The sequence below is a fragment of the Fukomys damarensis genome, unplaced genomic scaffold, assembly GCF_012274545.1.
Source record: "Fukomys damarensis isolate Sample0158 unplaced genomic scaffold, DMR_v1.0_HiC HiC_scaffold_4, whole genome shotgun sequence".
Classification (NCBI taxonomy): Eukaryota; Metazoa; Chordata; class Mammalia; order Rodentia; family Bathyergidae; genus Fukomys; species Fukomys damarensis.
In genome coordinates, this window is record NW_022900916.1 from 69983488 (window position 1) to 70006003 (window position 22516).

Sequence of the window (22516 nt, forward strand, 5' to 3'; positions counted from 1 at the left end):
TCCTTGTAATTCCAAGTACCTCATGCTAATGTTTGATTTGCAGCCCCAACCGCTAAGGAGAACATTAGATTTTTTTTTCATCACCAGGTCCTTATGGTAAGAAAATAGGTAAACACCTGGGGAAGGTGATGTTTCGGGCACCCAAACTAACTCTGAAAATGCCCAGGGCCGTGTGACCATCTGTCGGGTCCAGAAGAGTAAATGTTACTGGTTCTTCCGGGTAAAAGCCAGCAGAAATGAATCTTGTACTATTCCCAAAATTCTAACATGCCTCAAGCATTTACAGTTAAATGGAATAAAATCTCAGGTATGGAAGCTATGAAAACTTCAACCTCGTTGTACTTAGGTCATCCCTCCGCCATTGGCGTCAATTATTTGTTGAAAGCTTAAAAGGCTTCTATAATTCCATACCACAGAAAGTGGATTATAGCTATGCAGTCCTCATAATTAGGACATATGTATATATATGCACATGTAAGTTCTGAGCAATAAACATTTATAAATTAAAACAATGGTTTAGTTTAGGACAGAGCTGTCATCAGAAATACAACACAACCCACAAATGCAAACCACACGCACAATTTAAAATTTTCTAGCAAGCACATTAATAAATCTGTTTAATAACATATTTTATTTATCCCAATATATTAAAATATTTTGATTTATACAGGCAGTCAATTATTTCAAATATTATGAGACATTTTACCCTTTTGTTTAGTGTTCTAACCTCTGTGCGCCTTTCATATTCTCAGCACAGCTCATACAGACCAACTACACACACTCAGTGGCCACAAACAACCAGTGGCTACTGTGTCAGCCAACACAGTTTTAGGCTGATTTTACAGCTACCACATAAAACTGGGGCTTAATATTTATAGAGGGGAAGTGGAAGAGACACCAGTGAAGTCCCTGGAGGTGAGCCACAGAAAATTTAGCACACTGATCACCGGAAGATGAAAATATGACTGCTCCTCTTATTAGAACAACTGTCTTAGTTACTTTCCTGTGGCTGGGACACAACACCCAACACCCACAACCTGTGGCAAAGTTTATACTGGCTCCCGTCATCAGTGCAGTCAGCCAGCACTGAGGCAGGCAGGGTGCGTGAGAGGGTCCAATGAAGGAGAGCTGCTCACACTGTGGCAGTCAGGAAGCAGAGGAAGAAGGGCGGAGCAACAGGAGACAGACCCTTCTGGGTCACCCCTGTGAGCCGCCTCTTCCAAGCAGACCCACCTCCTAACATAGCCATCAGCTACGGATTATACCACCCCAATGATCCACTACCTTCTAAAAGCCCCAACCTCTGAAACCACACAGAGATCAAGATTCTCCTGGAATCCCCGACTATGCATTCTGGACAATCTTCTTAAAGACATGCGAATACACTTTCAGCTCCTTATTTGCAAGCACTGAAACAGTTTTCTTAGGCACACTCTGCCGTTCTGAGTACAGAGATCAACTGGGCCACCTACGCACTACAGAAGCAGTTAGGGAGTCTCACGAGCCTTCCCTAGCCAGCTCCTTGTTTGGACATCACCAGTGCTCACAGAGGAGCTCACAGCTCCACGAAGGGAACCGTCGAGACTCCCGCAACGTGCAGGCCACAAAGCAGCAAGACCACATCTAGCCTCAGTGTTAAATACAAATACAGATTATGATTCAGTTAACTTGAACGTGTGCTCCGACTTAGATACGTGGATTTTCCCCTAGAGATCACTTGATTTTCCTTAAGCCCTCATCTGCTTCCACTTCCTCAGACTGCACAGGAGAGGAAGTCAGAGAAAACTTGTCAACTGGAAGTTTTCCAGTGAGCATGAAGACATTACAGCAAGAGGGCAGGAAAGACTGTGGGGACCGGTGCTGAACGAACAGCGGCCTGAAAAGGGAGGTTTGAGGGAAGCTCCTGGCAATGACAGCGGAATGAAAAGGGGTGAATGGAAAGAGGAGGTCAGGGAGCCAGGAGGAAGGGTGCTGGTCACATCATCCTCGAGGAGGCAGGAGGACGACGTCACCCTCAAGGAGGGCACAGTCACACACAGGAGATGGGGAGTGTGTGGGTCATGAGCCCAGATCCCCCCTGTTCATAGAAGGCTGCCTTCTCCACGCATGATATTTCTTTTCTGTTGTTGTTGTTGGTTTTGTAAGACAGGGTCTCACTATGTAATGAGACTGACCTGGAACTCACTATGTAGCTCAGGCTGGTCTCGAAATCACAGAAATCCTCCTGCCTCAGCCTCCCGAGTGCTGGGATGACAGGTGTGCGCCACCATGCCTGGCAACATTTCTTAAATGTTCACCTCTTCTTTACTTTCAAGAGATCATACAACCAATGTCTGTTATTTTTCCCTTGCTTGTCAAAGACATAAAATCAACCAGCCTATGGTATAGGGCTCATCTGCTGTGGGCATTTATGCCTAGATTGCTTAATGTTCCTGCCTATTGGTGAGTTTGTGCTGAGGAACATCGAGGGTGTCTACCTGCTGTCTCTGAAACTGCTACTTGAATTCACTCATTCACTTATTCAATCAACAAACAGTATCAGGCCCAGTATGATGAGGAGGAAAGGTTCTCTAAAATATCCCACGAAAGGATAACATGATTCATCCTTCTCCTAGCTGAGAATTACAATCTCTTGTCGACTTCCTCCCCTGCCTCTCCTTCCTTTCTTTCTCCTGTGAGATAACAGAACGGAAGCACAGAGTACACCCACCGTGGCCCTACAGAAGATATGTTCCAAGACCAGGGGCCAGATGCATGGAGTGTGACCGACCCTAGAGCTTCGCCTACCACACAGCTGCACGTCTAAGCCTCCACCGTATCCCCAAGTCCTTTACGAGGAGACTTCATTGTAAGTGGGAGCAGCTGGCCAAGTGCGACCACGGTAAGGAGAAAGGTGTCACAGCCACGAAGAAACACGGCAAAGCCACGAAGCGTGAGCCCTTTCAAACCCGCCAGCCACCCTGAGCACATGTCACAGACTTGTCCACCACAGCAGCTCAGCAGGAGCTGTCACCAAAGGTCCACCCTTAACTGGGTCGCGGCAGGTGCCGCTGCTGAGACGAATGATCACTGTTCCCTATTGTTTTTCTTTTTAGGACATGCTGAACCTTTTAATTCATTTCACTTCCAACTCCACTTTGCTTTAAATCATTTTGCACACTCAGAAAAACCGCCAAGATTCTGGCAACAACTGAGTGTAATTTTATGGACGCTCATTTCAGATCTTACCAGTGCCTCCGGCTCATTAAGAAAGAAGTGAAGGGGAGGCCTGCGCCTGGTACAAGGCTGCATTCCAGCGGAGGACAAAATCAACCTCTGTGGAGAGCATGAAGTTGCTCACTTAATTAATTATTATTATTATTTTTTGGTACTGGGGATCAAACTCGGGTTCTTGTGCTTGCAAAGCAGGCAGGGGAACCACTGAGCTAAATCCCCAGCACTCACTTTAAATAGTATAGTTTCGGAGGTTGTCCTGATTTTTTTCCCCCAGAATATTGAACTCTACCTGTGAGGCCCTCTTCAAATTAAATTTCAGCTAAAATTTATTATCATCTGAAGTCAAGAGTCTCAAACAGTATTGCAGGAATAAATGTTTAAAACGACACATGACCGCAGGGCAAGGCACGTTATCTGCCCCAGGTGGAGGGCCCAAGGTGCACGCTGGCTCCCTCCTCAGGTGAAGGTTCGGACGGACGGACAGGTCTGAGGCCGGCTCTCGGTAGGCTGGTCATGTTTGTGCACTGCTTTTGCTGCACAACAGCTTATCGTCCACAGAGCCAAGAGAGAACTGAAGTAGTAAGGAAAATACTCAAATTCTAATTGGAGTATTCGACCCGTCTTCACCACAGCTGCACAGGCGTGCAGATTCAAGTCCTGCAAAATCTCCTCCCCTGAAGGCAGCTTTCTCTGTTCTGGTATTTAAAGCTGTTATTTAAATCCATTTAGACTTCTGATTGCTATTGTAGGCAAAATTAACTAAGATTTTTAAAAAAGCTATAGCTTGGTTCCATTGTCCTGGTTTGTGTTCGGGCCAACCTTTGCCTACGTTAATGCCTAGAGATGAGCTTTATTACTTCTTTATTTAAGCTCCAAATCAGGGTTACTGTCCCTGTGAGCTAACCCCAGCCAGGTACCGCCCTTACCATTCCCAGCTCCTCCCCTTCGCAGACAACATGAAAACAAAAGCGCAGTAACTATGCAATTAGAGCAACTTGGCATGCGTCCAAGGGATACACGCATCTGTGTATCTCCAGAAGCTATGGATTTCTGGAAGCTAGACTGAAGACCAGAAGGAGACGGCATCAGAGTCTGGGGTGACGAATGTGAGTGCTTCAGGAGACTGAAAGTCAGCAGAGGAAAACAGCGTGGATAAAGGATCTGATTGTTAACTAATTGGGTGAGGTGTGCTCCCTGCTGGTGTAGCTGAGAAGTGAGGTCACTGGCCCCACAGAGTGGGACTGTACCTCTGTGATGGACACTTACAGTAGAGTTGACACCGAGATATACAGAAGGCACAAACAGAAATAACCATCACAGACTCATTAAGCTGCTCCACATATTATCAGGGGCACACTCAGTACTGCTTCTCCTTAAAACTTCAGAAAACCTCTTCAGAAGTTTAGTATCTCTATCCCTCCCCCCAAAATCTACCTACCTCAACACAGGCAATCTCATCTACTTTGGGACCGAGCACAGAGTCGAAACAAGCAGGTCTCAGAGCAGGTGGTTGGCTGGTGCAGAACAGAAACCGGCACCAGTTTTTCTAGTCCCTCTTGCCACGCAGGCAGTCTTGTATACAGTAAATGCTCCACAACACTGAAGAGCTACAGAACAGGAAATTCCTCCAAGGATAAAGAGATAAAGGATAAAGTAAATTGACCATCGCAGAGTCAGCTAGGAATTCCATATGTTCTGAACCAAATACTAAGGCACATGGTCTAAAAAACAAAATCACACTTTTGAGGACAACAATTTGCAACGGCTCTGCCTAGGCAATCCCACCCCCAGGCCACGTTAGTTTCTGGTTGCCACTCTGCAAAGTCTGCTTACCATGCGAGGTGACTTACAGGTTCCTGGACCATTAAAGCCCAGTCCAGGGACCCTTATCCAGCCCACCATATCCCCAAATAAGCTGACCACAGACCCTTTTATTTATTTATGTTTTTAATTAGGAACTAAGAAGAACTATCAGAAAGAAAGGACATACTGGGTAGTTAACTGAGGTCATGAGGTTGTCTGGCCAACAGTTAAAAAAGTTCCTGCCTTCCTCCTTAACCACTTTACCTGCTACAGCCACTGCTTTTGAATAGATGAGATGGAGGCCTAATAATGGGCACATGCTCTGTTGTTCATAAAATTCAGTTTTAATGAAAATGAAACCTCTTTATATACCAGGCCACCACTGGGCCTCCACAGAGTTACACACACCTGTATTATACATTACTGCTGTACCTCACAAAATGAAGACCCCAAGGCAGCCGCTTTCTAGTAGTAGCTTAGACAGCACTACTTAATCGTTTATTTTACAGTGGCGGTTGGATGAATAACAAATGAGAATGAACACATCTAAGAGCCTTTGGCTAAGTTCATTCCTACGAAATTATTTAGCTATTTCCCCACACTGAAACAGAGGGCCAGAAGACTCACCGTGCACAGAAACAGGACGATGAACTTGTGGTCTTGACCCCACAGCAGAAAGAGTCCAACCTTCTTCCTAAGCTTCCCCCTCCCAAATCTAGGTGTGCTCATCATCTGTGGGTTCTGTATCCACAGATTCAATAACCACGCATAGGAAATACTTTGGAAAAACTGGCATCTGTGCTGACCATATACAGGTGCTTTTCTTACCCTTAATCTCTAAAGAGTACATATAACAACCATTTGCATATCATATGCACTGAATTAGGTATGACAAGGATCAAGAGATGATTTAAAGTATATAGGAAGATGTGCATAGGTTCTATGCAAATACTATGAAATTCTATATACGGGACTGAGCACCCACAGACTTTAGAATCATCAGAGATGGAGGGGCTGACACCAGTTCCCATGGATACTGATGGAAGACTGTAACGCCAAGCTCTCGGGATTCTCCAACAGCTGGGCTGCTACGCTTCTTCATGGGCCACAGGCGCTCTAAGCCAAGGCATAAATTAATACTGGTAGGTAGATGTCAACACACTGCCCAAAGTAGCACAGGAAGTTCCAGAAGCAGCCTCATGAATTAAACCAGGGACGAATTCGTTCCTTCATCACCACTTTTCCAGCAAGAGCTTTTGCGATTAGGGTCCCACACCTTGTTACTGGGCGTAGCTATGCCATTTTGAACAGCTAAGATGGCGAGATATCATATGTAATGTTGAAAATATTCTCTACCTCCTCTACCTAAATAAAGCACATTCAGTTCAAAAGGAAGTCTGTAATTACAAATTATTTGTTGCTTCAAACATTCATTTATCGAGGAAACCCCAAAAAAGGAATTTTCTTATTATTTTGGTTGAAATAAATTTTAAAAAAGCTTCCCTTCATGATGCCCTGAAGTGCGTGTGTGTGTGTGCATCTGTGTGTATGAAAGTGTATCCCTGGAAACCTCACACCACTCCTTCAACAGATTATGTACACCTTAGTAATCCAGAATAATTCAACTGCAGGCTACCCATGCCTTTTGCCGTCATATCCCACAGTGTCTTCAAGTGTCTCCTCAGGGCACTGTCCTAAATACCATACTGGCACATGCCAGAGTGCAAGGCATGACCAGGTTAAAGCATACAAATGCATCAAAGGTGAAGTTTGGATATAATGAAGATGAAGTCACAAGACAGCAAAGCTGAGAACTCCTAATGGCCTCAAACCCCAAGATAACATGACAAATCCCAAAGCTGTCAGACCCTTACCAAAAGGTAAACATGACTTCTCAGGATGAACTAAAGGGAGATTAAGACACATGGGTATGCATATCTGTGACCATGGATCACAGACTAATCCTGGAGGGCAAGGACACAGATGCTTGGTGGTTCAGGTTTGGTTTCTAAGGTAGTAACCAAGTCTGCAAAAGTGCAAGGCAGGACGCCATGTCGTTCAGAGAGTAGGAGTGATATGACACAGCACTTCCGGAAACAAATTTAGTTCTGTGCAACAAGAACTTTAAAATGCTTATAACTTTTGGCTCAGTGTGTCTACGTCTAGGAATCTGCCCTAAGGAAGTAATTAGAAAAGCTATGAAAGATTTCTTTACAAGGATGTTTACACCTAGCATGAGAAAGAAGGACTGGTATTAACCAAAGGGAAATGGCCAAGCTTGTTACAGAAAATCTACCTGGTACAATCGGATGCCAACTCTGCAACCGGAATGAGAAGAAGCCAAGCAAAATTATCTTAATACAATACTGGGTAAAAAAGCAAGATATATAACTATGTACATCAGTATGAGTCTCCCTTTTATTGAAAAAGAACGCACACAAGCAAGACTGAAAGCTAATACAAGAAAATATTAGCATTTAATGAGCTCTTTGGGAGAAAAGCATTCTGGGAGATTCCTATTCTCTCAAAGCTTTCTATTTTTTTTTTCAAACTTTCTAAATGGCCTGAGTTACATTTAAAATCAGAAGACTGATGCCATCGAAGAGAACAGAGAACTGTGGGAAAAGAGGCAAAGCAACGGGAATTTTCTACGGCCTGAGGTGAACATCTCAAGGAGTCCTCGTCATCCCCTCTGGACACTTGCTATAAAAGAAAGAATTGTTCCCTCAATTCCAGCCCCCACCCAGAAGAGCAGATGCAGAGGAAAGAAACAGCACAAGGAGGGGAAGCAGGAAGAAGACAGCGAGGCCAAGACAACAACTCTTGAGAGCAGAATTTCTCAAACCCGGCTGCTCACTGCAAGCCGCAGCGGGCCTTTGAAAAAGTACTCAGGCCTGGCCCTCGCCCAGACTCACTGGGCCAGTCTCCTGGTGGGATCTCTGGCTGTCACACTTTAAAACCCTCCCTAGGGAAATCTCAGCCCCAGCAATACTGCGGATCAACCCAGTAGAGACCAGCGGCTCTCACACGGCAGCAGACATTCAAATCACCTCCAAGTCTAACTATGCAGAGAGCAGACTTCCGACGTAGGGAGTCTTGGTGGGCACAGCAACGCCGTCTCCCGAAACCCTCGGTGATGTGACCTCAGGGCCAGGGGCCACACTGAAAGCAGGTCGGTTTTGACGGCCTTGCACTCCACACCAGACTCATGTATGTCTCTGCGGCAAATCAGACCATCACCTTCTCCCCTATACACTGCTACAGTTCTGATCCAAAGAAGGGAGACAGAAAATAAAAGACAGAGAAAGGAACTGCCCATCTGGAGCTGAGCGCCAGGCTGGATCATTCATATGCACGCTGCGGACTCGCACCTACTCCCACAGTTCAGTAAGGTGGGCACAGCCACTTGTACCGTTAGAAAGCAAAAACTGAGATCTGAAAAACACCACCCTTCAGGAACAGGCAGCCCGTGAGGTGAGGAAGCCAGGACGAAGCGCCTGGCTGTTTCCCTCCGTCAACTGACAGACCTGGACAAGACGAACCGTGGGGAAAAGCAAACATCATGCTGCTCGCTGCTGGGCTTTGTTCTGTTCTGTTCCATTTTTAATTCTAGGTAGCACAGAAAGGGTGGCAATACGTTCAGCACAGGAAACGCTTAAGCTGCCTTCAGCACAAGTTCCAACGTTTTCATCGGCTCTGGCCTGTGCAGGTACGTGCACGAAGGATGGGCCGGTCCATCAAAATTCCCCTAACTTTGGAAAATGCTGAGCGATAACAGTAAGGGGCTCCAAACAATGGGTATCTGATTAGTGCTAACATGAACGCGTCAGAAAAAGCAAAAACAGCTAAGCCATGGAAACACCACGTACCACCCGGCTGCCTGGTTTTGAGGACTTAACTGTATCCATGGCCTCCCTCCCGACGCCTGACGGGGAGCGCCGCACGCTCGGCACAGCATCAATCCTGCCTGTTCTGGTGCTGCACCCCAGACTTCCAGCGCCAGGGGAGCTCTCCAGTGCCTTCGCAGGCGTGTGAGGTTGTCCTGTTCAAATCGGGGATGAGTCGGCTGCAGAAAATTATTCTTATTCTTAGACTTCTCTCAGTACAGTGTCTTCCAAAGGGAAAGATTGTGTTTGCTCTTCAGCGAAGACTGAGGTGGTGGGGAGGAAGAGATGGAGGGAGAGACAGGGAGACGGGGAGACGGAGAGAGACGGGGGGGACAGAGAGGGAGAGGAGGGAGAGGGAGAGGACGGAGAGATGGAGAGACAGAGCGAGACGGGGGAATGTCCGCTCGTGAACCTTCACTTGTACAGAAATGAACCCTAGGCATCTTTGAGATACTACACAGAACATGCTGGAAAGGACACAGAACTTCCCACTCACCAAACTAATACTAAAAACTTGTGTAAGTCTTAATGTTGAAATAACACCGATGCATATTATATCTGGAAAGAGTCCACCTGAAATACGTGAACAGAATTCCATCACTACCTTAACGGATAGTACCCAATAGGCCTAAATTACCTCAATGCCCCAGTGAAGCCAGGACAACTGTCTATCAGAGGTTTTAATCTTCCTCTTGTCCTGAGTTCTAGAACTGCCATGTTTTGGCTGAGCAACTAGTCATTTAGTAGGAAGGCTACATTTCTTCATCTTCCTTGTGGCCAGATAGCTACGTTCTGACCAAAAGGATGTGAGCAGCAGAGGTCCTGCGTGAAACACCCAAGGGAAATCTTTCGTGGAGAAAAGCAGGCCCTTCCTCCTGGGTCACGGCTCCAGAGTCCTCTGCTTAGGACAGTGGGGGTATGGTAAGAGGAGGCAAACTCCTTAGTACCGAAAGGAGTCACTCCAGCTCCAAACTCCTGTATGACATAGAACTACACACCTGTCCTCTTTAAGTTACTATTTAAAATTTTCTGTCACAAGCAGCCAAAACTCACATTCTGTAATAGAAGTATCTTCCAAGGAACCTTCAAAACCTCAAATGATCCAAGAGTCAGCTGGGATTGGAATCAGAGATCAGTGCATCCTATAGGATGGGTTCCAACAGCTTCTTAAATTCCTGGACACCTGGGAGTATCAGGGCTGTGGACTGCTTCAGAGAAGAGCACTCGCCCTGACCTGGAGGTGGGACTATGTACTTTCTCTTTCCAGAAATCGGAGCCCTCCTTTCAGCAGTACAGCGCCCAGCTATGCTGCCACCACCACTGCAAACACACAGGCCTCCTTCAAAGCCACGCCTCCTACCCCCACAGCACCGCCCCTCCTGACACCTTCAGATGCTGCTCTAACAAAGGGCCGCCCAGGAAGGACAGAACTCAAGTGTCAGGAGCACTCTGGCACGGCAGAGATAGAGCACCGGCTTCAGTGGCCCCTGTGCCTGGTGATCGATGTACGCTAAGCCCACCAGGCTGGGGCTGAGGCAAGCAGCGTGGCTAATCCCCCAGGCAGCCAGAGTGGTCAGAGGATGGCAGCGAGGAGAGACACGAACTCGCGCACAGCTTTCAGAGCACGGTACCACTCGACGTGAGGAAGGAGTCCAGGTGCTGGCTGTATGACCCCGGGAACATCACACATGTGCTCAGGACCTTGGCTGGCTCACTGTCTCGCAAAAGCGAGCCTCCCGTCCTCTGAGTCAAAATCTCAGACTGACGCAGAGGTCTGTCTAAGCTATCCAGAGGCTGGAGGAGAACTGCAACTTCCAGGTGAGCTGGGGCGATTTAGCAACACCTGTCTCAAAAGAAAATAAAAAGGTCTGGAAATGCAGTTTAGTGCTCTCTAGGTCCAACTCCCAGTACTGAAGAAGAAACAAGACAAAACAAAGTCACAATCTCAGCAATGGGAGGGAAGCCGGGCTTGGTAATCTCTAACTGGGAGACTTGCCTCCTACCGCGTTCTGTGTAGGGCAGCTCTGGCCTGGCCTCGACCCACACTAGAAGTACTGGACTTCAGTCCCCACCCAGACCCCAGGATCAGAATCTGCACAGTAAGAAAATCCCCAGGCAGTTTACAGACATACTGGAGTCTGAGGACGGCTGGCTTTGGTGGACGACGGCGTGACTGCTATGTGTTCAGCCACTGTCACGGAACTCAGAATATCTGCTTGCTTCTCATCTTGCTTCATGTTTAAAAATAAAAAGCACTTACAGCGAGGTTAAAAGTGTCAGTGCACAAAAGACAGAGTACAGTGTGAAGGGTCAGTAAGTGCCAGCTTGGATTTTGCTATTACTATTATTGCTGGCTGCTATACTCATTGGTATAGATTTGCCAAACTTAGCAGAACCATTCGAGGGAAAAGGCTCTTCCAATCCTAAGAAAAGCAATGCTTTCACTTGTGATTTACTTACTCCTAACCCGAGTCAATGACATTCTCCCCACGGACTAAACAACACACTAGGAAACTTGGTCTTGAGTGATACTTCAAGGCAAGAGGACTCTAGAGAGAGACCGTGGGCCTCGTCTGGAGCTGTCCACCAGTATGCCACCAGAATACCATACCGCGTGGCCCCTCTCAGGAGATCAGCTTCTGACCTCCTGTGTCACCTTTCAAGGAGAAACAGCAGCATCACATTCATGTGACAGAGGGGTAGGGCCCCGGGGATTCACCCTGCCCCGGAGGTCCCAGGTTCCCACACTGGCACACACAATGCCTGCAGATGACCACAGAAGTAGGCTGTCAGTGCTCTTGGTGACTTTCACCAGGCCTGAACTGCTGGCAGGCGGAAGAGTGGCCACGTGACACAGCGATCAATCTGTGTCACTGGGGCTTCCACAAAGACGCAGCTTGGGTGGGAGAACCAGACTCTCTGTTCCCCAGTTCAGTCTCCTCCTTCTGCTTGACTTCAGGGGTGCGCGTGTGTGAGCACATGTGAGCTTCCGAGCCAGTCCCCACCCTGCTGCACTCCCTCCTTTGTGAGCTCTTGAAGAAAATACTCCATTGATAACAATTCCATAGGAAAACACCAGTAACAGTTCAGATGTGGCTGGTTTTGCAGAGAACAAGCTGTGCGCAGAACTCTGCGGTCCCTTATCCCCAGGTGATGGACTTTGTTTCCATGATACATTTAAATCACGGTTCACTCTGTCTGTGTGTATACCAAACACACAATGCCTCCTACTCTCGAGGTCTAAAGAAAACAGGCATTGGCACAGAGTGTCCACATCTTCCTTAATGAACCAAACAGTCCAACCCAAAATTAAAGGGCTAAACTGTATTCAAGGGCGTACAAAGAGCTCCTGTTCCGGTCCAGTTCACTGAAACCAAGTGACTTGTGTATTATCAGTCTCAAACACTGGGAGCGTTAACTTACTTCCTCTCCTCTCCTCGGCACATCTGGAGGTCAGTTCCACATGTAAGATGAGAAACAAACTGAGCGTATGACACTTTGGATTAAAAAAAACAACCACTGAGAATCTTCATAGTTTCCTGAATTGTTTCTCTCTCCTTTTTCCTGTCCCCGGAAGCTGGAAAATTTGGCACTTTGGGCACTTGGGCATTTGAACAGGAAATTTGGGTTTTAAAATCAATCTCCTACGTCATAACCATAAAACGATGACTCCTCAGCTCCTGGATCAGGAATCCCAGGGGAAGGGGAAGTCCCTGTAACGCACACCTGTCACTCCCAAGCAGAAAGGGTCACATAACAGCAGCTCTGCAGAGGAAAGCCTGATTGATTACTTATTGGCAAAATGAAATGGTGCGAAGAATGACAGAGGCTGGCCGCACCACGGGCTAACACTCTCACAGGTAAAGAGAGTACTAATCAGATGTGATAAAGCAAGTTTCCAAACACAGCTTCTCTCCCTTTGCTAACGGACAACTTGTGGTATCTCTCCCTGTTAATAATTAGACAAAGTTAGTGTCAGAGAAAGTCTGAATTAGACAGAAAGGCCTCAACAGAAAAATGCAGTGTGTCTCATGTGACACTGGAGGGAAAATGAGGTCAAGAGTCCTTAAAGGCTGCAGTGATACTTGATCAGCAGTGTTTGTGCTTTCTCTCTGGACCTGAAACTAATAGAAATTCTCTTATCACAAGGCGACAAAGAAAATATTAGCAAGTGACTTGGTTATGCAAAGAATAACACTAAAAGTACAATGCAAACTTGAAAAGTTGTAAGAACGAGAAACGGGGAAAATAAACTTTCGTTTCCTAAGCTTGATTCACTGAGAGCCAGAAACACAAATATTATATTGCCAGAAATATAAATATTACACTGTGTTCAGTATCTGTAAGGAGTGTTTTATGGTGATAGCTTTAATCAATAGACCATATCCAAAACTTAATTTACCATATTTGGGAAAGTTGTTTTCTGGAGTCTTTAAATGAAAAACAAAGCAAGGAAAAATTAGCTCTGAACCTGGCATTTACAGCCTGTCTATGAACCGCCACTATAGGCAGGAAGCGAAGATGCAGGGTCAGTGGCCTGGAAGACCTCTCCTAGGACAAGTCTGGATGTAAACAGAGACCGACTAAAGGCATCCAGATGGAGGCAACAGGATCCAGCAATACACCTACTCCTCTGAGAAACACAGCTGGTCCCAGCGCTCCAGCAGTGGCTGTGAGGAGGTGAGGTAGCCACACATTTCCATAGACTACTTCCCCTCCAGTGCTTCTCCAGAGTGGGAAACTGTTTATACTTAATTGCAAATGTGTGTGTGTGTGTGTGTGTGTGTGTGTGTATGTGTGTGTGCACACGCACCTGCAGGGAGGCACATAAGCCAAGATTACCTGGTTCTGGATGAAAGTGGAGCTCTTAAGAACCCAGGTTCCAGGGCCCAGTGACCCGCACATTAAGCAGCTCTCCGGGTACTTCTGATACACAGTGGGGCTTCAAATCCACAAACTTGAAACGTTGTGGCTGTGGACCACAAAGGCGCTGCCAGAGCTTGTTGGGAATGAACAGTAACCATCCCTCTTGGGGTCTATCAGAATTCTGTTTCATTTTCAGTACTGGTGAGCACTTAACCATTGAGTTACACTCTCAATTCTTTTTGAGACAGGGTCACTAATTGCCCAGGCTGGCCTCATACTTGTGATCCTCCCACCTCAGCCTCCTGAGTAGCTGGGATTATAGATGTGTACCACCACGCATGAGTACCAAAAGGAACTAAACATGAACGGGAGCTCGTGGACATGATGCAGCATCATGCACACATGAACGATCACTATCCAATCAGTCTAGACTTCCAGACTGCCACTCAGAACTCTTGAGCCATGCTTGGGAGGGCCAGGTGGGCTTGGGCTCACAGGAAATTTGAGGAGCCCGGGGGTAGTCTAGTGAGACAGTCACAGCAAGCCAGTAATCAGAAGAGCTGAAATCTGACAAGAGCTTCTGCCACGTCGAAGACACCAGTAAGAAAACAAGAGATGCCCGTTGAATTAAAAGAAGAGGCTCCAAAACGGAGCCTAACTGCCCCATTCCTTCCAGTCTGACCCAACATCTCTAATACGGACCAGGGTCTCCGGACCCACAACTGGTCTTTCTCTAACAGAAGGAACACTTGGTCCTTCCCCATTCCTCTCTGCTGTCCTTACATCCATCCCCCATAAACTTCATCTCGTATTTTCCCTACCTGATCAGTATAGTAGGGGATTATTTTTATTTCGGCAGGATTTTCCTCTTCCAGTCCCCATCAGAGGTGTCTGGAGGAGACAGCAGATGGCTTTCAACACAGCTAATTAGAGTACATATTCACGACAATAATTAGCTACAGATTGACTTGGCACCCACCACCATGGGAGGAGAGGCCAAGCGTTTGTAAAGTCACCATGTCCCATGACTCTGCCCTCACTTGCTTTGCCAACAGAAAGATTTCATAAGCATTTACATTTCATAAGCAGGCCCTCTATATCTGCATGAATTCTGGGGTAACCCATCATTAATCAGCTTTCTTGCTATTTCCCTATCCAAGTAGAGATTCAACTATATAGGAAGCAGCTTGTGCTCTTTCCACACTGGCCAGAAGGACCTGGCCCAGCAGGGACACTGTTAACATCCTGCCGACACCCTCTCTCGTGTCGTGATGACACGTCTGTGTTTCACCAGCTCAGCGATGTGTTCTGATGAGGAAGGCAGCCCAGCCTGCCGTGACTAGGTCCCTAAGGTTCACTGCTTTGGAAGACAAGGAAACCCTCAATGGTGCCAATGAATGATACATGTAGTATGCCTTCTTTTTGTTGTTAACAAAATGCAATTTTCCATAGATCTTTGAAGTTTCCTACAACAATCATGTCTCTGCTCTGGGATCAACCAGTTTTTGTGAAACAGCAGAGTGGGGCCAATCCATATTTCAATTCTGAGTTCTGAGTCATGTTTCCTCAAAACTTTAGGTCAAGCTGTCTTCGAATCTTCACCAGAGTATCCAAATCACAGACTTCCAGATCTATGTATACATTTTTGGAAATATTTCAGTATATATCCACTCCCATCCCTTTTTAAAAATTAGTATTTTCTTCTAATTAAGACATAGCCACTGTAACCAAATTATACAGCCCACTGTGCAACATGCCTGGCCTGGATGGCACACGCCTTTGCACCCCTAATAGCATCAGGCTCCATTTATTAGTCATCCTCCGTATTCTGTGGCCACGGACACCCCTGTCAGGGCTCATTTCCAAATTTTTTCTCCTGAAGCCACTGAGGACCTACCTTAGCCCTTGGTTGCAATGATATCTTCAGGGCTTGCTACTCAAAATGTGGGCTGTGGGGCCCGAGGGGAGCTCTGCAGAAGCACAGAGCTTCAGGCCCCTCTGCAGACCTGCTGAGTCAGAGCTTGCATTTTCACAACCCATACAGGTGCGCGTGCATTCGAGCACCTGGGAAGTGCAGCCTCAGGGTACTCAGTTACCCTCAGATTTTAGCTGTCTTCCCCTGGGAATGAAGATGTCTTAAGCCACACACTCTTATACTCCCCTCCTGTTCCCACCCCCATTCGATCCCCAACCCTTTTGCGTCCCTACTCAGAATTTCCAACATCACCACTGATGGACTCCAGGATCTTCTGGCATCATCATTATTCCCAGGGCGAGTCAGGAAAAGTGGCAGAATCAAGGCACACATGTCCTCCAGAGGCCTCCAGCACACTCAGAGCACAAACAGCAGCCCCTTTACTCCTTCCAGGGAGTCTCTAAGTGACCTTCAGGAAGCTGGCTGGCATGCATCCAAGACCCCTCAGAAGAGCCCCGAGACAGACAAGGTTCAAATCTAAGCTCCGCCCTTAAATGCGAGCAACCTCTGGCAAGATAAGACGCTTGACTTCTTTGGGTCTCAGTCTGATCATCAGCAAGGTGAGGAGAGGAATGTCTACCTTATAGAGCTCTTGCAAGAATGAAATGAGACAGTACATGGCAAATGTTTAGCGCAGGGCCTGGCAGGTGACAAAAGTGAGTGTTCACATATAACTAGGTGCAGTGAATAGCAGTAACGGAAATGATAACAGTAGTGGGGGCAAGGAAGAAGAAAGAAGCAGAAAAAAATGGCAGTAAATTTTATGTAGGTGGCCAGAAGAGATAGGATTAGTGCATCTTTCCTTTTTTAAAAAAAATCTTATTGAGTTTATTGGTACTTTTAAATATACAGTACAGCTACATTCATCATCACATATGCATCTTTCAAATCAGAACATGGGCCCCTTAAATTCAAAAATTCAAATTCAAGAGACCTTAAAATCATATTTACTTTTAAATTCCCCATTATAACTCTCACAGCTCTTTCCATACGAAAGGACTTTAATAAATTTGTGTGAACGACTGATGACATTTTCACCATGCATATATTTATAAATTGGAAAAGAATACCTAAAGTACAGTTAATGTGGACCAAAAGGCCTTTTCATTTACAGAAACCTCAATATGACAGGCTACGAGCAACATGGCTTCACAGAGAGGGCCCAGTACCACCCAAAACTCACTGCTCACAAATCTCCAGGCAGGTGTGCCCTCCTCCCACTGTCTAACATTCACTCCGAAGCACATCTTCTGTCACGAAGGAAGCGGAATGTTTGAGAGGTCAGCATTTGGTTTAAACTCCATAAAGAAGGACAGCGAGTCACCGTGTCTTGGCAAACATCTCTTTAAATCATTCTGTAAGCTTAGCAGCCAGCAAAATATCTATTTTGTAACAGCAGCAAACTGATGCTTCAATCTGCCTTCCAGGCCTGGGGAGCTGATATGCTATTATTTTGTGTGTAAGACTTGGCAAGATTTATTTCCTTCTGGACACCATAGTTGAGATGAGGCAAAACAATGTGCTACCAGGTTATCAAAGGCAAACGCTCAGCTTCTTCTAGCTGTGAATAACTGAGACATATGGGCTTCACAAGTGACCCAGCTCCTGATCTTTCTCCTGTGAAACGTAACTTTATTTAAATAACCAAGGCACGCGATTCATCAGGTATTGCAGGGTCCTCTCCTTCTGGCACACGGCAGGAGCTACCCACATTCCTGAATTGGGTATGACTGTATGGCTTCTTCTGGACAATGAGATGTGAGCTCAGGTCCTGGGTTAGTTCCAGGCAAGAGCTTTGACAGCCAGTCCTCAATCTGCCACATTCTTCCCCTCACCAATGACTTCAATTTTTCAAATGACAGAGGTTCCAAGAGCTTTGTTCCTGGAGCTAGGATACATGAACAAATCCTCTGGCTAATGCACATTAGCCATTAGAGTTGTTGGTTATAACAACATAACTGGTCATTCTCACTTAGTATAATTACAATGAACACAGAATTAATCTTTACTGCTATGCTGAAGAAAGGGACAGACCATGCTAAGCCACACAGCTCCTGGGTTTAGATCAGTTTAATTGGCAGTAATAAACTGCTCCCTGCTTCCTTCTGCATAATTGCTCCTTCTTCTGTCTTCTTGCTTATATTGGGTTTAAGAAACTGTTTAATTTTCTTTCTGCACTAAAAACCCACAGAAAGCTCTGAGACAAGGTGGAGAGGCCAGGGCCATAGCAAGTTCCTTACCTGTCACAGGACCTTTGAGCAGCCCAGTGAGATCATCGCATTCACAGTCCTCATTAGGGGAAAAAAGAAGCCACTATTCTATAAAAAGGGGCAAACCCAGTCTAAACCTGCTGTTTTCCTGGATTCATCCTTAGCTACACACTGCTGCCTAGAATGCTCCCTGACACCCTGCGTGCATCACACAGCTCGGTCCTCTCTCCCATGGGGTCTGAACCTGACTTTTCTGGCCCTGCACTGTTGGCTCAAGGGATCTTTACAGCTGTGTGTCCCCAAGGGCCACGACAGAGACTCAGCCTTGACTGACACCTGTGGCTCCCCACTCCCCATTAGAGCCAGGCCCTTCAGACCATGCTGCAGGTAGACTGCGAAGAGGAAGGAAGTGGACTCACCTGCTGCACCCTCCAAGGGTTCATGTGCCATGGCTTCGTCTAACACGAGGACACTGAGGTGTGGGACCTTCAAACGTGGGGTGCTGGTGAGTGACCCTTCTGTCGCTTGAATGTCACTGGGGACCCAGGGGGTCCTCATGGCATCTCGAGTAAGCTGTGGTGAGAATGAATCTCTTCTGAATTGCTCTCTGGTTCCCTGGATGGCTATGTGGGCTCCTCAATGTCACTCTCAGCCTCCCCCTCCCCCCAGTGCCCTCTGCCTTACCAAAGCCTCCCCAGTGGGGCTGCCCAATCCTGGACTTTTAATCCTGCAAAATAAGCAAAATAAATCTCTTTCTCCATTAGTATCAGACCTCAAGTATTCTATTTTAGCAGCAAAACATGGGTTAATATAAGATCTAGGAAATTCCACCTCTCAAACAAGGCTGAGTGACACTCACAAATCAAAGCTATGAAGACCTATGAATAACTACCTTTTTAAAATTACAGTGTGGCCAACCATCACCCGCAAGAGACTTCCGAGTGGGGCTGACTCTTCCATTTCCCCTTCACATTTTAAAGCCAATTTAAACAAAAAGATTTAAAGCAGACCTGTCCAGAGGGGTCAGGCAGGCACCTACCTCCATCCTACACCTCTCTATGATCAGACACGCAGAGAAGCTGACACTAGACTCATGACCCACCCTCTTCCTCCGTAGGGGCCGTAACCTCAAAGGCAGCTGATAGGTGCTGTTGGCACAAAGTGTAGGCAGATGCCTCTAAAAGACTTGGCGCCCCAAATTCCTTTACCTTCCCCTGAACCCCAAGAGAGTGGACACTGATGACCACCAGGTAAACACCGAGCCTCAGACTATCTTCCCTGCACCTACCTACCTCTTTCACTATCCCATAGGAATCCGCACTTCATTCAGGGAAGCGATGTGTTCCAAAGTGGGGGTGAGGGTGCCCTATAAGCTGGTCTAGATGATGGGAAGACAGCAGAGCCACTGAGACCTAACACCCACCAGCGAAGCAGGGATGCATGCCTCGGCCCTTCCCTGCCTCCTGCCTTAACCTCAAGTGGATGGACAGAGCTCGGCCTGAAGACCGGAAGCTGGGCCTTCCACGTGGCCAATGTGTCCACAGCGTCCACCTACTTCCTCCTTCTGGAGGAGACAAATGTTAACTTGTTTAAACTGCTTAAAGGAAGCAAGAAATTCTGTTTCCAGCAGCCAAGTGTAATGTTTATCCAACTATGACCCAGGCCAGTGATAGCAGACCGAGTGCCCAAACTGCAACCCAAGCCCACTTACTTATCGCAAAGTGCCAACATTGCAATGAAACCTGAGCACGGAGGTTTTAGTTTAGGAAAAATAGCTCATATATTAACATCTTTTGTCTTAAAAGGAAAACAATAACAGCTTTCAGTGACACAAATAGCTTTCTATAGAAAGGTAAGAGTAAACATTTGGTGTGCTTTGGCACGATGAATGTGATCTCTGTTGTACACGTGCTGATTAATTTGTCAAACCTTGGCTGGGGCAACCTGGCTTGCACGCCACCAGAGAGGGCTCAGGTTCACCACTGCTGCCCTGCGCAGATCTGAGCAACTTCTTTATGCAAAGTCAATGACCCAGAGAAGTTAAAAATCAGTGGCAAGTTTCATTAGAAGGAAAATCCACTCAGGGTAGACATATCTGGTATACTTGGGGGCAATAGAAGAGAAAACACATGACTCCACTCTTGCGGCTCTTAAAACATGAAATAAACACATACTGCTCCATATCTAATTCTGTAAGTATTTAAATATTTTAATATCGCGTCTTATTTTTGAGAAGTTGTGTGTGTGTGTGGCAGGGGAGGTAAGACCGAAAGATGCCCAAGTGCACACCGATGGATCAGTACAGAAACGCAGGACATCGTAACTCTAAGTGAACGCAGCTGTAAGAAAGGGAGGAAACTTCCAGGTGCTTCCATATGGTTGAGCCTGAAGAACACACTAGGAAATCGGCAGGCTAGAGAAGGACAGAGATCGAGCAGTCAAAGGCACACAACCAGAAAGCAGAATAGTACCTGAAGGCACAGGGGAAGCAAAGCCGGCATTTACAGTTTCAGTTTTGCAAGACGAAAAAGCCCTGAGGATGTGTTGTGTAACGACGTGGCTACACTTCCCACTACGGAACTGCACACAAAAGTGTTTAAGATGGCAAATTTAGTGTTACGTGACTGTAGCCACAACTGAAAATAAAATTTAATTTCAAAATATACAAGGGCAGAGAAGAGGAGGGGACGGCAGAAGCAGATGGCGACAAGAACACAGTGCGTGGGCATCAAGAACGGGAGGCCCTGAGGGGTGCAGGTGCCAGCCCACTCACAGGCTTACTCCTTGGGCTACATGGATTAAGGACGGCCTCTGCCGCAGCCCCTTCAACAGCCAGGCCTCTTGCAGACTCTCAGTTTAGAAGAACTGCCCCGTGCGGCTGGGGATTCCTACCACTTTCACACTAGCTGTGCACACCTAGGAGGGTTGCACTCAGTGAGGGCTGCTAATCAAGTCCAAAGATCCAGTGGTTGGTGGCCTCCTAACTGCTGCTTTGAAGAGTATTCAGGAGAGCCTCAGAGGCATCTGTGCCAGGGAAAGTCTAGCCCTGCAGCCTCTAGCTACAGACGACACTGAAATTGAACCTTAAGTGCCTGAAACTAACACACCCTAAAGACTGACCTCTTCAGAGGTACAAGGCACACTTCATATCCAACAGCCACAGGTGAGCAGGGTTAGCACTCTGACAGCAAAAGCCACTCCAATCTCAGAAAGCTCCACCGTGCAGCACAGTGTAAGAGCCATCCTGGCCTCCAATCTATCCATCGCACAGAGCACAGGAAACTCCGTGGAAGTGACACCACACCAGTCCTCTTCACTGCCATCCACATCACAGACGACCCACTGATGCACAGTGGTTCAACTTTTAACTTTTCAGCTTACAATGTGTGAAAGCAGCACACATTCAACAGAAACCTTACTTTGAGTCTCAATGTGGATCTCTTCCCGAGTTACATGCAGTCCGAAGCTCTCGCTCGTGACGCTGGCCAGTGGTGACAGGGCTCCTGGGCAGGTGCACTCTCAGAAAGGGGACAACGCACTCTGCAGGGTGCTGTGCTGCTCAGCTGGAGTGTCCAGGGGACAGGTGCAGGCAGTAAAATTCCCACTATGACCAATGACTTAAAACGTATAATCTTCATCTTATAATGAGTTTACAAAGAGTTCATTGAAAGTTTATGAGAAACTCATCGTAAGTTGAGGGGTATCTGTATCAGCACCTGGGTGACAGAATCAAGCTAAGATAAGTGAGGTTCGGCTGAATAAGCAGTAAAACCCAGAAGGCTGGTTCCATGAACACTGGTTATTATGTTATGGAGGAGAAGAGCAGGAAAAGACAGCTGGTGTACACGCTCGCAAACACACTGACACTCGAGACTTCTTCCCTGACTTAACACACTGGACCTGAACTCCCCTCTCCTACCCTAAATGTGAAAGATTCCCAATAAACACCAGAAATGGACAGGGCCACCCACGTGGAAGCCCAGGGCCCAGGCCCCCAGCAGTCCTACCTGGCAGGAGTCCCCACTGGAGGACGAGTGGGGAGCAGCGTGTGTGTGGCAGCCCCGAGAGTGGGCTCAGGCTGACCCCGCGTGGCTCCAGCAGGCTTCCCAACGAGGCGAGGAAGGGATTCATGGAGGAGCTGCTTGCCCGCGCCAGGAGAAACCCTTCCGGCTACAGCCCCTTCACTCAGGTAACGAACAGCAGCACAGAGGCTAAGGGAGCACACTATGCCAGGAACTCTTTGCCTTGGACAGATGCTGGTGAACAGGGCACACCGGGCACCTTTGCTGTCTGTATATACCCATGCACGTGTCCTTACCTGTACGGACACAGGCATTAAATGGTATTTATGTGTGTGGAGCAAAAATCTTACTGGACAATGTCCCCTGACTTCTGAGGCTTGCCTGTCGGTCCATGGCCTGATCCCCAAGTTCCACAGCACCGCCAATGAGTGCTTGTGACAAATGACCACGACCCATTTCATCTGCGATCTCCCTGGAAGTGTGCGTGCCACGGGTAGAACAGGGCTAGACGCAGCCCACTGTGCAGATGAGAGAGTA

At 47.1% G+C, this 22516-nt stretch overlaps 1 protein-coding gene across 2 annotated transcripts in view; it reads right to left on the reverse strand.

Annotated features, from left to right (window-relative positions):
• Window positions 1-22516, reverse strand: part of Dapk1 (death associated protein kinase 1) — a 187770-nt gene that overhangs the window by 116067 nt on the left and 49187 nt on the right. The window contains exon 1 of one of the 2 annotated variants that reach the window (XM_010605508.3): window positions 4655-4819. The exons of the other annotated variant lie outside the window; for it this stretch is intronic. Within the exon in view, the coding sequence (XP_010603810.1) occupies window positions 4655-4674 (20 nt within the window). The 5' untranslated portion in view covers window positions 4675-4819. Of the gene's footprint in view, window positions 1-4654; window positions 4820-22516 lie in introns of those variants that run through there. 2 annotated transcript variants of the gene reach the window in all.